General features: G+C 37.8%; 1 protein-coding gene across 11 annotated transcripts in view; it reads right to left on the reverse strand.

Annotated features, from left to right (window-relative positions):
* Nedd4l (NEDD4 like E3 ubiquitin protein ligase) overlaps positions 1 to 16,620 on the reverse strand; it is a 331,119-nt gene that overhangs the window by 127,828 nt on the left and 186,671 nt on the right. For 8 of the 11 annotated variants that reach the window (XM_033757523.1, XM_010635462.1, XM_033757525.1 and 5 more), the window contains 3 exons: positions 15,387 to 15,468; positions 12,933 to 12,971; positions 10,504 to 10,557 (listed from right to left, as the gene is read on the reverse strand). Coding sequence is in view for 2 of the 11 variants with exons in the window: in XM_010635452.2 (XP_010633754.1) it covers positions 10,504 to 10,557; positions 12,933 to 12,971; positions 15,387 to 15,468 (175 nt within the window). In the remaining 9 variants the exon portion in view is untranslated. Of the gene's footprint in view, positions 1 to 10,503; positions 10,558 to 12,932; positions 12,972 to 13,325; positions 13,383 to 15,386; positions 15,469 to 16,620 lie in introns of all 11 variants that reach the window. The other 3 variants (XM_033757521.1, XM_033757518.1, XM_033757520.1) reach the window with 1 other exon arrangement.

Raw genomic sequence — 16,620 nt, forward strand, 5'->3', positions numbered from 1 at the left:
TGATTCAGAAGTGTCAAACAGGCTAAGCTTCTAAAATGATCCATGTATAAAAAGCAGGCTTCTTGAAACTTAATCTACTGCATCCTCTATCCTGAAAACTAAACTTCCTGTGAAAACATGGTGATGCCTAGAGACAAATTCATATTCAGGACACAGCAAAAAACTGGCCAGGACATCAGGGACTTACTTTCAGGCCCACTCATATCAAGCCACCTGTCTCACTTATTCATTTCTCCCCGCTGTATATCCTAGAGCCTGTCCAAGTAAGCCATGATGGAATAATAAAGAGATTCCAAAAATGGGAACTCCTGAGAACATTATGCATTCATGATATACACCGAGTCAAGATTATTTTTAAACACCTTTCAATAATCTCAGGCTCAGAAAATCCAGACATTTTGCAATACTTACTTTAGCTGGTTTTTTCTACACTCCATTCTTTGGGACTTTTATTCAATCGGGACAGGGACATACATAGCGTGTGGATTGTTTTGGCGTTCTCTCATGCAGGCATGGAATACTATGCTGCTTGGTGAGAATTAAATGAAGTAGAAGATGGAGGACAGAATAACGAACCTCTGAATATTCACCAGCCAATTCTGGATTTGGTTTTCCAAGCTTCTTTTGGCATTTATAGAGGAAACTCAGAATTCAGATATTATGTGCTAAATCAACAGTTTCAGCACGATGTATCAATTTTAGTTTTTGGTCAAGAAAGCAAATATCTTGGTAAAGTATTTAAGAGTTAACATGAAGAAATGTATTTAGGATAGCTAATTTCTCTTGGCAGTTATAATATGCAGTTAATTATTTTTATTTTAAAAACCTGCTGATCATTTCAAGTTGCCCAAATACCATTACATTTAGATTAGCTCTGCCTACACTAAAATATCCATGGAACAGAAATACCCAATACTTATATAACATTAAGATAATCCTTACATGGAATAAATTTCTTTTGGGCTTGTGAACTATTATGTAGAGGGACCAAACTTATTAATATTTATTATATAACAGGAGATTCATTTCAATGACTAGGAAATCTGCCTCCAGGCTTAGCCAGGCAAAGCAGCTGCAACATTTATGAAAACCTTCTGGAAGGAAACAGCTAGTAAGGCATATTCCCAAACACTTCCCTTGTTTTTTAGTCACTCAATGCAGAAACTGTAGAGAAAACATGACACTGCTTCTCAAATGCCTCTAAGGAGTCTAAGTAACCCTGACTCCTGGAAATCCATTACCGCAGAATGATATGAAAAAATATATGGGAAAAGCAGCCAGGATGTTCTTAGGATTTCAAAAAAATCAACAATGCAGAAATCATGAAGGTCATTTTTTCCAATGTTTGGGTCACAAATCAATTCTTTTTAACAACTGCATCATCAGAGCGCAGTGTCAGAGACAAATAGGAAAAACCAGATGATGTCAGAAAGGATATCAAAGCTAATTATTAAAGTCTACACTTCAGGTATGCCATAAATGCATGTTGTCCTTGTGTTTGATGCTGTGCAGACCAAAAATTGCCTATTCACAATTAACCTAATTAACTTCTTAAGTGAAAGACTTGTGTACTTGGTTCATGAATTGGTGCCTGCACAGATTTGCCTCATCTAACTGAGGAGCTAGACCCCTGTTTTTGGTGCCGCAATCTAGGAAGCTGGACATTTTTAATGAGGAGGGACTAAATTTAAGGGGAGTCTACCCACTCAAAGTCTCAAAGCCAGTGAACTGCCGAGGATGGCTCTTTGGATCCCCAAAAGCTGCCTCCTTTCTCTAGTAGGCCGGTACTGCAAGGCACCCAGGCATCCAATGAATTATCTTCAAGCTTTTCAGCAAAAATGTTTCCTCACAAGAAACATTCAGAGTGTTCAGAGTGCCTTTTGGCTTAACTGTGCATATATATATTATTGTATACATATAGTATACTATGATATATACAAACTTATCACATCTAATGACAATACCACATACTTTCAGCTTAAGCAGTGAGTAACTACTTTACATGATGGTAAGGAAGGCTGTGAGATGATGCCTTTACAATGAAATAGTCATACATACTAAGTAAAGAATAAAGAAGAGGGCTAGGGATTTAGCTCAGTGGTTCTGCTGCCTGTCTCACAAGCGCAAGAACCCGAGTTTGATCCCTGGTACCAAAACAAAACAAAACAAAACAAAAAAACCAAATCAGAATAAAGAAGCACTCTTCAGTTGTAAAGTCCTAAAACAAGAACTATCACTGGAAGTCCTATCTGATGATACTGACAAGCATAAGTCAAGTGTCAACACTGTACATTGCTAACACAACATTTAAAAAAGGTAGTTCAAGTAGTTAAAATAATGAAAATATTTTGAAATTTTGTCATATGATAATTAGGTCATTACATATGACCACATGAGACCATTACTACATTTGGGAGGGGGAAATTTCATAGAAACCAATTCAATGCAAGGAATACTACTTTTTTCTTATCCATTACAATGTTGCTGTTATATTTTCAAAAGAAGTGATGGTTATATATTTGATATTCACAGCTATTTGTAGGGTAAAAAAGAGACACTAACTGGTATTGATATGAAAATTTTTCTGTATAGCAAAACATCTCAAACCCAAATTCCCTCCAAATACAAATAATATAGATATTTTTGCTGTTCAGCAAATGAACCTTTATTCACAAAAAACTACCACACTATTTTTGAGAAGTACATGTGCAGTGAAGGCACAGGAAAGTTCAGAAAGGCTAGGATGGGAGGAAAGAAGGACACTCCTTCCGTCCCTATTAGTGTGGGCAGTAGGTATGAGAATCCCCATTTGCTTCCTTTATGCCCCCTTTCCTCTGTTTACCTTACAAATTCATGTCAGCAAGAAATTGACATAGTCTCTAAAACTTTCCAAGTGATTAGTTTAACATTATATGCCCAGTAAACTAAACACTTAATAACATTAATGGAATTAGAAAACTGCCTCCTCAAGCTTGTAAATTGCAGAATTTAGCAGATACGAGGCACAAAACAGTGTTCAAAGGGGTCTAACATATGGCTGACTCAACTTCTTTTAGAATAACACTAATGCAGTTAAGTGGCTCATAACCAAAGCAAATTAGTTAGGAACTAATTTAAGAAAGTAACTAAGTTATTTTAAAATGCCACATGTTGAATGGGTAAATTTTAAGGCCTCTTAGTGGATTATAAATTGATGACTATAGGAAACATGTCTGACTTTTGTTGTTGTTATTGTACAGGGGATTGAACCAGGCCTGTACTCTTAGCTACATCCTTATCACCTTTTTAAAGTTTTTGGTAAAGTGCCTGGGTGTGTGTGGAGGGGTGCTTGAAGTTCTGATCCTTCTGCCTCGGCCTCACAGAGTGCTAAGATTATTAGCCTGCACCACCACACCTTGCTCCAATTCTGCTTCATGGATGGCGATTGGTCTGGAGAAGTCTATCACCACCTTAGGTTTTCTCTGCAGTTTTTCTAAAAATCTAGTTAGTTAACATTTTTGAAGTCAGCTGTATTTTAGATTTGTACATGGCAGGAGATCTGGGAGGCACAGACAGATAAAAGTGCTCAGCAAGTTAAATTTGTAGTAAGATCTATAGAATTGATTATGAAATTTGAGTTCATTTGTAAAAGGAATCCTGAGTGATATTTCCAGGTCAAAAAAGATTTTCTACATCACTGAAAAAATAGATTGCAATCATTTTTAGTTATGTTTCATGTAAATTTAATAATTAAATTCCCTTTGGACCAAAGAAGCGTATATTAGAAATGCCAAAAAAGCTTGATGGTGACCAGACTGTAGACACCGAAGTGAATGTTTTCTTTTAAGATAAATACGGCTGTGGCAGCTGCTGCTTACCCACTGGTCCTTATGAAACTTGTACAAAGTTGCTGAATGGAGCAGAACATTTTTTCTATGTGACCAACTTTGTTTTTGTTTGTTAAGGAAAAAAGTTTCGCTTAAAAGAAAACCAGTTTGCCAACTATGTACTAATTTATGTATGTGCACAAAAACACACATATGAAATCCGTTCACTAGATAAAACTTACTCTCCATAATGAACTTTTATTGCAGAATTTATATTTTGAACTTTATAAAATATATTCTACAATATAGTCCTTTCAGATAAAAATAGCCCTTGTAGGTAACACATAATTTTAGTATACTGTTTTTAATTACATTAAAAAGTCCAAACCAAATGAGAATTTAATCATATAAATATAAATGCATTTGTCTGACACCAGAGCAGCAAAATGATTTGTCTTTAGTAATGTAATCAAGCAGTTATTAAAACTTTAGAATGTGCAATTTTTCTCAATCTTCCTGTGGTAGGTAGCTCAGGTTCACATGGAATTGTGATGCTAAACAAAAAGCCTACAGTTTTCATATTTGCTGGGGTAGGTTAAAAGCTACTATACTTTTGAAATTTGTAGTAGTGTATATGGTATAGGTTCAGACCAGTACACACTACTGAGCCATTTCCTAATAAAAGGATATGAGACAATAAAGAACTGGAAAGAGAGAAAAATATATTTAGTATCTGATTATACTTTCAAAATGGTGAAAACTAGTGATGGAACAATGACGTTTATTTGAATCACAAAAAAATGCTTTTGAATACAAAGCAACAAAGGACACTAGAATGCTAAAGTAATATTCAAGCTGCCTACTTCGAAAGCCAAGTCAAAAAGTGAAATCCAAACAAAAGTCCCACAGGCATTTCACAATCTTATCCTCATGAAATCTATTAACCACATGAAGTTCAGGGGGAATAATCCAGTTAAAAATATAAGGAGCTTAAACACTCAATGGCTAGTGACCACTAGCAAAAAGAAATCTAACCAATTAAACTTTTCATCCCACTCTAAACTACGAAAGCTGCAGAGTCATCATATGCCTAGGAGAGTCAGCAGCTGTCTCTCCGTACTCCATTTCACTGAAAGAGACAGAGGGAGAACACAGGCGAAGTAAAGCCAGAGTCTTCTGCAAGGCGTCTATCTGCACAGCTGGAGACAGGGCACTTACCATGCTATATACAGCATCCCTGGCTTAGACACTCAAGTGGGCAGTGTTACATTGCAATGCTTTGCAATCTAACCATTACGGACTCCCCACGCAGCTTCCCCTAACATTGGTCCGTAAGCAAGCTGCTTCAAAATCACATCTCTTACTGTCTCAAAAGTGACACTACTCTTTTTCAGCATTATCTAACAGGATAAATATCAAAGACAATACATTATATGACAAGGTCCAGCAACAGTCTACAGCAAAAAGGAAGAACCAAACTTTATATACACTTAATGATTAAGACACTAAAACTCTAGTCTGTTACAATACTATCTTCACCTTTATCAAAACTGATTATTTTTGAAGGGAAGTGTTGTCATTGGCTACATTTGCAAGCAGTTTTTAAAATGTGTTTCCTACATCAACCTATTCTTTTATTCAGATGCAAAACTAACAAAAATGTGTATGTGCGTGTGTGTTGCTTGTATTTCCAAAACAGACAGAGATCTTTGACTCTGAAAACCTAAAGAAAACATTTTCTGAGAGGACAACTAGCTCCATGAACGCTACCAAAACTCTGGACCAGAAATCACAGCCCCAATATGCCTCCAGACGTCAACTGCACTGGCCCGAAGCAGGGAAACTCCCAGAAAGGAAGGTGAAGCTTATTTTAATTACGCTGCAGAGTAAGTTTTTTGAGTTGGGACTCTCCGGTAGTCTTGGCAACTTGCACTCATACACATGCGGACTTACCGGGGGACCAGAACTTTTGCCGTTCTCCTCTTTGGAATTCTGGGGAGTTTCTTCCGGACCCCGAGTCACAAGAATCCGGAAATGCTGCTGCCCCGCGTTCTGATCTTGCCTGATCTTAAATGTGCATCCCTGACCCTGAGAAGTCCTTTCCATGGAATTTGTCCTGCGGACCTCAGGAGCCATCCTGCCCCTCCGAGGTGGTGTGTCGGGAGCTCCCCGGTCTTCCGTAGGGCTGCCCCGGCCCACTCGGGGCTGGGTAGGGTATGAGGTGCTTCTCTCCAGCCGAATACGGGGGTACCTCACCAACCTATCCCCCTTTGTGCCGGTGAAGCCAAAATTGAAGTCACTGCCCAACCCCGGTGCACCTTTTTGGGGCTGCTGCAACTGGAAGACAAAGCATCGCTTCCCGGAGCTTCCAGAGGCATCAGGAACATGCTGCAGAGACCAGCGCCTGGGCTCCGGGGCTGCTTGACTATCAGACCCAAAAGGCAGCAAGCGCACCTGGCGCACGTCCGCACTGGAGGCGCGGTGTTGGATGCGCAGGCCCTGGGCGGCCTCCTCCGCGCCATCCGCCAAGCCCAGGCCACGCACGCGGCGGTCACACGTGCCGTTGACCTGGGGGTCTCGGACTGCCTTGGGAGGGGAGCTCCCTGGGGTTTCCCGTGGCGAGGGCTCCAGCACACCACTCTGGGCTGTAATGACTGTGGTCTGTTCCCCGAGGTCGGACGTTGCGCTCGGAGGACGGTCCTCGGAGCCATCAGGTGGCCCGCACCCATCGGTAGCACCATCAGCTGCCTTGCGCTGCAGAGAAATCTGCACCGAGGAGCTGCGCGTCGGGCGGGTGTCGATGCCAGCGAGGAGCTGCGGGATGAACATGGACGAGCTGCGCTTAAGCGCACCCACGCCTTCTTGCAGGCCGCTGCCATCCTCCCCACCATTCTGGGCGAAGGGGTGCGGGCTGCTCCGACGCGGGAGGGTGTGGAATGCCATGAAAAAGTCTTCTTCTCTCTCCTGGTCTAGGATCTCTGACTCGGGGGCTGTGTTGCTGCGACCAGAGCCAAAATGAAACCGAAGCCGATGGGCCATGGTGACCAGGGGGGCCGGGAGGGAGAGGGCGAGCAGCAACAAGCTGGGCACTGCCAGAAGTCAAAAACCAAAGACACCAACTCCAAGAAAAAGTGTCCCATCTGCCAAACCGTTAGCACTGCGGCACCAAGAGCGACAGATAGCAGAAATAGCCCAAGTGGCAAACGGCATTCCAGGCATGATTGGATAAGAGCAAAAAGCTCTCATCTACACCGTGACAGAGGGTAGGATGGCCAGAACCACATGACCACGCTCTCCCCCTCCAATGCCAGCTTGTGGACTTAGTGCAATTTCCCCCCTCTTGCTTTTTTTTTTTTTAAACAGCAAGAGCCTGAAACAGCACCTTCCCAGCTGCTGCTGTTCTGTCAGAAAGGGGCAGCCCAGCAGGGAGCTGGCGCAGCTGACTTAAGGCAGCAAAACACACCTCGAGCCCTGATGCTGTAAATCTGACCGCATCATATTCACTGGACATTTTCTTTCCTGACTATGTACAGAACTGGGACTCTGTAACCTGTGCCAGGATCCCAGTGCATTAAACACAAACACGTCCCCACCTTCCCAAACACAGCTTGGCTGAAGGGGAAACCCTTTCATAAGCGTCAGATGTTATGTTTCTGTTATTCATGATATCACTACATTACCATGACGGAATGCAAACTAATAAAACATGCTATAAATACGATCACACACCCTACAGAATTAGTGTCCCTTTAATGGGAAATAATTAGACCATGATCTACTAGTAACAAAATAGCTAAGTGAGGTGGGGGGGGGAACAAACTTACTACACAGCCAGTTGTGCCTCTGGTTGGCCTCCTGCTCCTCTGCACATTTATTTAAAAGGGGTGTGTGGATCTCACATATAACACAATTGTCAGACACAGAAGTACTTGAGAAAAAGAAACCCAGCTGGAGAAAACATTCATTCTCATATGGCAGGTAGGAGAAGAAACACCCCCCCCCCTCAAAGAAAGGAAATTTTAAGAAGGGCGTCCATATGGTTTTTGGAATAATTTAAATTAGATACCCTACTGAAAAAATGCCGCCTGGAGCTGACTGTTTTCCAGTAAGAAGTCAGCAATATTAGCACACTTAAGATACAAACATGGAATCTTCTTATGTTTGCAGTGAGCCAAAAAGGACCTAAGAAATAAAAATGCATATTCAAAAACCTGTCATCGGATTTGTAGTTAACTTGGAAATATGTTTTTTAAACTTATTATTTTCTATGAACCAGAAACATCAGTTATTTTTAACAAAGAGGTTTATTTAGCAGGAGGTTAAAAAATAAAATAGAGTAAAATACCAATCCCTTAAGAGTGACATAAAGTTTATTTTAAAATTAGGAGAGCATGACTTTGTCCATACTTCTAGAATGGAGGGTGTGGAGGATTAACCCTCTGTTTACATAAATCCAAATCTGTTTTCTAAAACCACGGTTTTGAACGCCAAAAATAACCTCTGAAAGAATTGAAAGCTAGTTTGTTTAATGCTAGAACTTCCAAGTACTACTATAGTCATGGATTCTGTTTGCTGGATTAACAGCCAACAAAGAGAAAAGTCACTACCAGCACATTCTTTGCATAGTAACAACACCGCAGATGGCCTGGGGCAGAGCAAAGTATTAATATTATAAAGTTAGGTTGTTCAGATAAAGTGTGTATTCAAACAGGAGTTCTTAAAAACTTTGCATTCAAAGGCCTTTTTAGTTTGGAAATTTAGTTTCCGATCCAAGGAAAAGTCATTTCGACTATAGTCAGTATTTTAGATCATGGAAATGGGAAGTTTTTTTTTTTTTAAAGAATGATTTATCTTAGTAAAATGACATTCATGATGAACTTAAACCCCATAAAACAAGAAGTCATTTTTCTTCATTTTTGACTCCTTTTTTATCTTAGAGAATTATTATACTTAATAAATCAGAGAACATGGATGAGTCTATGGAGGCCTCTATATCTGCAGGCACTTATGCTTTACTAATCCTCGATATTTCTGATTCACTTTACTAGGTAAGATAAGAGAGCAAGAACTGTACCCTCAGCAGAATCTCTCATTCAGTCTATCAAGGAAGTAATTTCAGAGCCTTCTGTGGTGGAGCGCACCCTTGTAAACTGAAGCAACTCAGGAGGCTGAGGCAGGAAGGTTGAAAGTTCAAGTCTAGCCTGGGCATCTTAGCAAGACCTTTTTTCAAAACCAACATAAAAAGGGCTAGCTAGGGGTGTAACTCAATGGTGTATGTAGCACTTGCTAGCACACACATCACCTTGGGTTCATCTCTAGTACTATGAAGACAAAATTGTCAAAAGTAACCTATGAAAAGGATTTAGTTGCTATGTGCTACTGATTATCACTCCCCAAGGCATAAAATGTCCAGTTAACTGCAAAGCTACCAAGATCCCTTATTTCTAATATTAGGTAGGCCAGAATCTGTTAGTTTTTTATTTTGGAGAATAATCCCAAGCATAATGGATTAAATACACTCTCAAATTCTATACGAAGGATTAAAACTTCTGCCTATTTCAAAGGACTGACTTGAGATGGAAGAGACACAGGTTAGTTGGCCCAAGGCATGTCCTGTGATCGATGTGTTAAATTTATAAAAGTTCTTGACTGGGTAAGGCTTTTCCCTTCTGATATATTCTGTTACCCTCAAGCTATTAAAAAAAAAAAAATTGGAGCTTCAGCTGGGAGTGGTGGAGCGCACCTATAATCCTAGCTGCTTGGGAGGGTGAGGCAAAAAAACCAGCGTAGGCAATTTAGTTGGACTGTATCAAAATTTAAAAATGTTTAAAAGGGCTGGAGATGTAGCTCAGGGTTAAAGTACTTGTTCATGTGTGTAAGGCCCTGGGTTCGATCCCCAGTATTAAAAAAAAAAAGTTTCAGTTGAATTCTACAGAAAGAAGGTTAAGAAGAATATTCCTTTTATTCAATCAATATATTTATGTCTGTTTTTGTTTGTTCACAGTGCTTGGTATGTAACCCAGGGCTTTGTACATGCTAGGCAAGCACTCTACCACTAAGGTACATCTCCAGCCCTATCTTCGCCTCTAAAAGGATTCACTAAGGATTTCTCGAGAAGGTACCACTTTAAAATATACCTTAACTTTACCTGCTAATTATAGATTCAATTTTTCCTATATACATTAGATTTTCATTTTCCCAGAGAGAATGAGCCTAGATCTGCTACTGAATGCATCACAGTCTGGTTTATATTTAAGATCCCCCATTGGTTTGTTTATGTGCTTGATGACATCTTTACCAATAGGCCTATTGTTCTGGATTCACAAAACCAGAACATAAGCATTCTGGTTGAGACTATCATTAATAATTTTCAATAATCTTAACTGAAATAAAAATATACATACATATTCACATAAATTTTCCATGTTAGCAAACACAAATATTTTTAGAATGATAACTTTAGTAAAGGGACAAAAGTAGTCCTCTCTTTGAGCATGTACAACCAAAAGACAGAGGTTGGAAGGTTCCTCCCTAAAAATTCAATGTTTAAGAAAGGAAGCAAAATTAAAAAACAAGGACTCAGGGCCTGGGATTTAGCTCAGTGGTTCCGCCGCCTGCCTTGCAAGTGCAAGGACCCAAGTTCAATCCCCGGTACCAAAAAGAAAACAAACAAACAAAAAAACCAACAAGGACTCACCAATCTGTTTTCGTCAAATACTTCAAACAGGAGCCTGTGATTTGATGGGTTTACCTAGAAGGAACATAAATATTTAAAAAATGAACAGGATTCATTGGAAAAACAAAATAAGGGACAGAAATAATAGAATAATGTTTTGTAATAAATATACACAACTCAATTGTACAATAGGAACAATTAACTTAATTTTCTGGAAATTCTGCATCTCCTGAATAAAATTTGCTATTGTTGATTTCTTTATTATTCTATCTCTAATATTTAGGTATATCAGAAAAAGGTTAAGGCCCTTAACTACATTACTGGAATAAAAAAGTATAATCCCAAAGAACTTTCAAGACTATAATATACTACAAATATACTTTCTATACTACAAATAGGCATCCTCATATCATATCCTCACATAGGCCCCTGCCAGAGAAAACTCCCTTGGCCTACTATTGCTATTACTACTAATAACCAAAATAATTAAGAAAATACTAAGTAGCTATGTATCATCATTTTAGACATTATCTCTTGTTAAAGATCAACAATGCCCGATCTTATTTAATCCCTACAGAAACCCTATGACATGTAGCTATCACCTTAATTTCAGACATGAAGAACTGGGACTATGGGAGTGAAGAAACTGCCCCAGTGCACATAGCAAGTGTACTGGGTAGCCAGAATGTGCACAAGTTCCGGCCTGCTGCCCTCCAGAGCCCATCCTTTGAACCATCAGAGCGAACCAGAAAGATGCTCCCAGTTCTAGCAATGTGGGCAGGTGTCAGAACTGATAGGTTTTCAATGGTTTTTCCTTCTTTCTCTTTACCAAAACATCACTGAGTTGGTCTATGCACCATCACCTAGACTCAGGTACCACAACGATCAACTGCATGGGACATGTAAGTGTACTGCATGTAAATCAGGGAAATAAGCCTCCAAGTAAGAATCTCCCTTTCCTACATGAGAAGCAAGGAACCCAGGTAGATTGAGATTTCTCAGTGGCTTTTCTAGGGTCACAAAGTCAATAAATGGTAAAGCCAGAGATGTGACTGTGGTCTATACTCAAGGGTTGAGCTGCTGACTAAGCAACACAACTAAAGGTTGCAGCTCATAGTTAGCACCATACAGATTTGTATAAGAAATAAAAATATTTTAAAAAAATAGATTTTGAATTATGTCCATAGCCAAGAATCACTGAAAAAGTTTTGGGTGTACTAAAATTCACCCAAATGTGGTTCAAATGAAAGGAAAGTAAATAATTTGGAGCTCCACAAGAACCTGTATTTGAGAATTAATGAGGGACCAGCCACATCTCTTAGCTCCTAATCACTTTTCAGTTCTTCATGGAGTAATTTAAAATACATCTGGTGAGGGCTGAACACAGGATCAACCAAGAATTAAACTATGAGTGCCATATTTCAGCTCTGAAAATAAAAAACAGATGCAGCATATGGTTATCCAAGTGTGCAGCACATAAAATGCTATCACAATTGAAAAGAAGGAAGTCAGGACCAATTATAAGGGGCCTAATGGCAATATCGTTCTTTGGGAATGTGCACTAAACCAAAGGCCTAATCTGGAGCATTTCTGGAGGACAGCAGTTTTTAATAGCACAGTTACACAACTAACGTTTTTTCATTTTGAAAAGAAAAAAAAAACTTTTCTTTCAACTAAATACTCGAGCAGTTTAATATTTTCAGGACTTTGGTAAAAAGAAAACCCAGCAAAAATCACAAAAGCTCACTGAGCAAAAATCTCAGCTATTTTAAAGATTAGCCATTTCTCCATATAGCTGTGTAGATAATAAATATGTAACATTAAGGGAAATTTAACTTTATTAAGTGGCATAAAAAATTTCCAAAGTAATTTTATAGTACACAAATACATACACATCCAATGTCTGAATAACAAAACATTTCCTCCTTAAACAGGAACGTAATTGGTAGTTTTTCTTGTTTCTCTTTCTCTTGGGTGCTAGAGGGTTGAACCCTGAGCTATGTGCATGGAAGGCAACTGCTACTACTGAACTACATCTCCAGACCCATAACTGGTAATGTTTATTGCTTCTTTTAAATATATTTCTCCTACTGTTTCACTCTACATCTAAAATAATTCATAATCCTTATCACATAAAAATAAATTACTATTTAAATTATATTTTGTCTTATTTTAAAAATAAAAGCCTGAGTTCTGAAAAGAAAATACAGTGTTCTGATAACTTTCTTTTTATTTCCCCCAAACACCAACCCCCATAATGAAACAGTCCAGATTTTGTGGCCACTTCTTAGTCTTTCAAAATTTGGGATACATTAGAAAGCTACCTAAAGATTTCTCAACTTAAGAGGAATCTCCCATTTTAAAAATGTTATAGCTTTCCTCACTATAAATTTATTGATATGATAATCTAGATATCAATAACAATTATTACCAAAAAATGAAAAACTTACTCTAAAATAAAATTCTTCATTCCACTTCGGGTTCAGCGTCTGGAAGAAAAATTAACTTATGATATCTTTTATAGTCTTGGAAACTGACAGTTTCTAATGCAATACAGTCTTTGTATTTGTTTAAACATTTTTCTTGATAAAAAGATTTTTAAAGTGATAATAAAAGCAGCAGTTAGTCAATTATTTGAGACTATTCTATAAACCAAGTAGATGGGGAAGGAGTGTATTTATAAAACAGATGATTCATAGATAAGAAACCATAAATTGCATGCTATCACCAGAAGGAAAAACACCAGAGACTTATAATCAGGAAAATATAGAAATTTCCCTCAAGAATTTAGCACTGATATGAGTATTCTATAAAGGAAATGAACTTTGTTGACTTTACTCTACCTGCTACAAATCTGTTTTTGAGAGTAATGAAGTGAAGGAAAACTGAAAGTCTTCAATCTTTATATACATGTTGACATTTGAAAAACATAAAAACAATAGTGATGATCAGTTTTTATACAAAGGAAAGATAAAAGAAAAATCTCTGCTGGTTATAACCAAAAAGGAAGTAATTTTTTTCTTTCCCCCGAATAACCAGGTTAAGAAATGCTTATCTATTTATCTTTCAATCTTCCTCTCCCCTCCATCCATTTTTTTATCAATCTAGTTAAATACACATCTTAGAAGAACATGGTAAGGATACTTTTGTCTTTAGTAAACAAAAGAAAGACAACATTCTTTAAAACTAAGATGAAGAAGCACATTCTACAAATAACACATATATTGTATTTTTGTGAATTCCTACAGGCACAATATATAAAAACACTCATCTAAAACACTACAGGTAAAATTTTTGAGATTTTTGAAAATCACCATCTCATCCACAGCTATAGGCATTTTTTAGACAAAATGATATTTGCCTTTATGAGTCTATTTCTTTTAACAGGATAAAGCAAAAAAAATTAAAAATAAAAATCGACAGCATCATAAAAATACAAAACACAGAATTCATATCACAGTGAAGTGGCAATAAGCAAATCAGCACTTTTCCCACCAACAAAGCCTCAGTGAATCCAATCCTAAAAAAATGGGGTTTCATAGTTTTGAATGTGAATGGAGCTAGGATGGCAAGGCAGGGGAGGAGGAGCAGAAACCAGAGCCTGGGGTCAGGGAGGCAGCTGCAGGCTGCATCGTCCAGGAGCAGCTTCCTGGAGGGTAGCTCCGTGGAAATACACAGGGCAATGGCAGGTGAGGGAAGTCAACGACAATATGAGACCACAAAATAAATGACAGACTGGTCACAGGGCCACGAGGAGAGGGAGACAACAGCGGTGCGGCACAAATATACTAACCAGGAGGCTGGCTGCCTAGAGAACGGAGCAACACCCTCCACCGGTCGAGGGGAGGAAGAAGAAGGACCTCCCCTCGGAAGGACACACATGGCAATATTTCTAGTCACCGCCTGGGGTCTGGCTGGCTTCGTGGCTTCAATCCAGCAGGTGACCAAGTCCCCCAGCTGCCTTCCCTGCGAGGTGGCCCGCTTCACCGGTAACAGAAGTGACACAGCGCCTAAAACGGGGAACAATGGCCTCCCTCCTCGGCAGGCATCCTCCCACTAATCACAACACCGGCCTCTGTTTACAAAACAGAGTTTTAATGCCAGTCTCAATGCCAGGCGGAGGACACAGTGCATTACTGTTCCCTACAAAAAACGACCTGACCAAAGATTGGGAACGTTGGCTCCGCAGCAGGGGAGTTATATTTTTAAAGCAATCATGCTGACCAGGAAATGTGTATTAACGTTAGACTATCTAACCACCTCCCCAGAGGTGGGAGGAAAAATAACAGTAACCCACAAATAATTTTAAAACAGATGAAAACTACACTTTTGTTAGATTGCATGCATTTTCAATACATCCTTGAAATATGAAGAAAATATTTACATATGTATATAAAAATGATAGGTGATTAAGAAATATTATGGAAACAAAATTTTAATGAAATGATATATACAATACATAAAACAAAACATACACATACATATAGCTGTATTAGTAAGCTATATGTGCTTTCATGTAGCTAAAACAAATATTTTGCTTCCTTTGGTAACACTGTTTAAAGATAAACCATTCCTGGTGCACCTACCAATTCCACAAACAACTTCAATAAATGCATTTTAAGTCATTATAAATTTCATTATGAAGATTAGCAATTCAATAATTTTTTATTTTGCTGTATTCTTTGTAAAAAGAATTACTACTTGTAATAAGTTTTAGTTTCAGAATATAGTATTTATAGTCATTTGACAAAAAAACGATTATTTTGGATTAATATGGAAAAATATCACTCTATGGAGAATTTTTAGATTTACTACTTGCATCTTATTCTCAACATATAATTTCTACAAAGCATGAATTCATAATTTGATTAAATTACAAGTTTTATAAAGAATGAACAACCTACCTTTTTAATTGTTTTTGTCTGTACCAAAGCAAGTTCTCTATTCTCATCTGCTACATACAATGAGAGTTTCACATATGGATCGCTGCAAGAAAATATTTCAGATTTAATAGAATTATACTTTTCATTAAAAAGAAGGCCAAACCTAAGTGAAAATGTAAACCATCTATTAATGTTGCAACTCATATTAATTCCATAAGCTAAGCAATAAAATTTAACAAGTCCATATGGTCTGAAAAAAGTTCTCTGTCAGCCAGAGCTAATATTTATTCAAAAGAAAAAAGAAAGTAACATTTTAACTTTAAAGATACTCTTCCCTGTAATTAATTCAAAATCATTAATCTGCCATTTTTTCCTAAAGAGATTTTGAAAAGATTATTCAGACACATAAAATTTGTTCACATTTGTAAAATTTAGCTAGAAAATTTAGTCTACATCTTATAATCTAATTTCTACTGTGTGAGTAAAAATTATTTTTCTTTTAGTAGAAAGTAGAGCCACAATTGTTCATCTAAACCAAGACATACTATCTTATCAGTAAAACAAAAATGAAACAAAACCCCCAAAAAACTAAAGCCCAGAAAGTCAAGATTACACAAAATCACAAATTTGAGAAAAGTCTACCTTTAAAATTCTAGGTTTCCTGACTACAATTTCCAAAAATCCTTGTGTACAAGACACTGTCTTTAATAGTGACTTCCTTGAAAAACTGAAATCTTTGCGCAAGATATATATTGAAAGGATTACTTGGTGTGGACTGTCCACAAAGAGTTTAAGACCATACATGCTTTCTAGCATTGCTAACCCTGCTGTAGTTTAAATCATCATTTAAAGAGGTGGGAGGAGCCAGAAGACAAGTTTCACAATAGAGATTATGAACAATCATAGAAAGTGTTCTTATGTAGCCAGTCAGTCACCCATTTATATTCATCTAATTATATATATATATATAGATATATATATATAGATATATCTGACAATGTATCACTATCAACTCATCATATTAGCTTCATGCCAATTTGAGAGTTATCCTTTGGTGACTATACTACAATCACTGACCCTTATTTTGTGATTTGTAGACTGTTTCCAAAGATAACAAGAGTACTTTAAAATGCCGACTATATTAATTTATGTTCATTATCTCAAACAATAAATATGCCATGAATTCCTTTCATATTGGTAGTTACAGACTATAATCAATATTGAAAAAAATCACAAGTAAAAAGCCTGTGACAAT

The sequence above is a fragment of the Fukomys damarensis genome, unplaced genomic scaffold (assembly GCF_012274545.1).
Source record: "Fukomys damarensis isolate Sample0158 unplaced genomic scaffold, DMR_v1.0_HiC HiC_scaffold_30, whole genome shotgun sequence".
Taxonomy (NCBI): domain Eukaryota; kingdom Metazoa; phylum Chordata; class Mammalia; order Rodentia; family Bathyergidae; genus Fukomys; species Fukomys damarensis.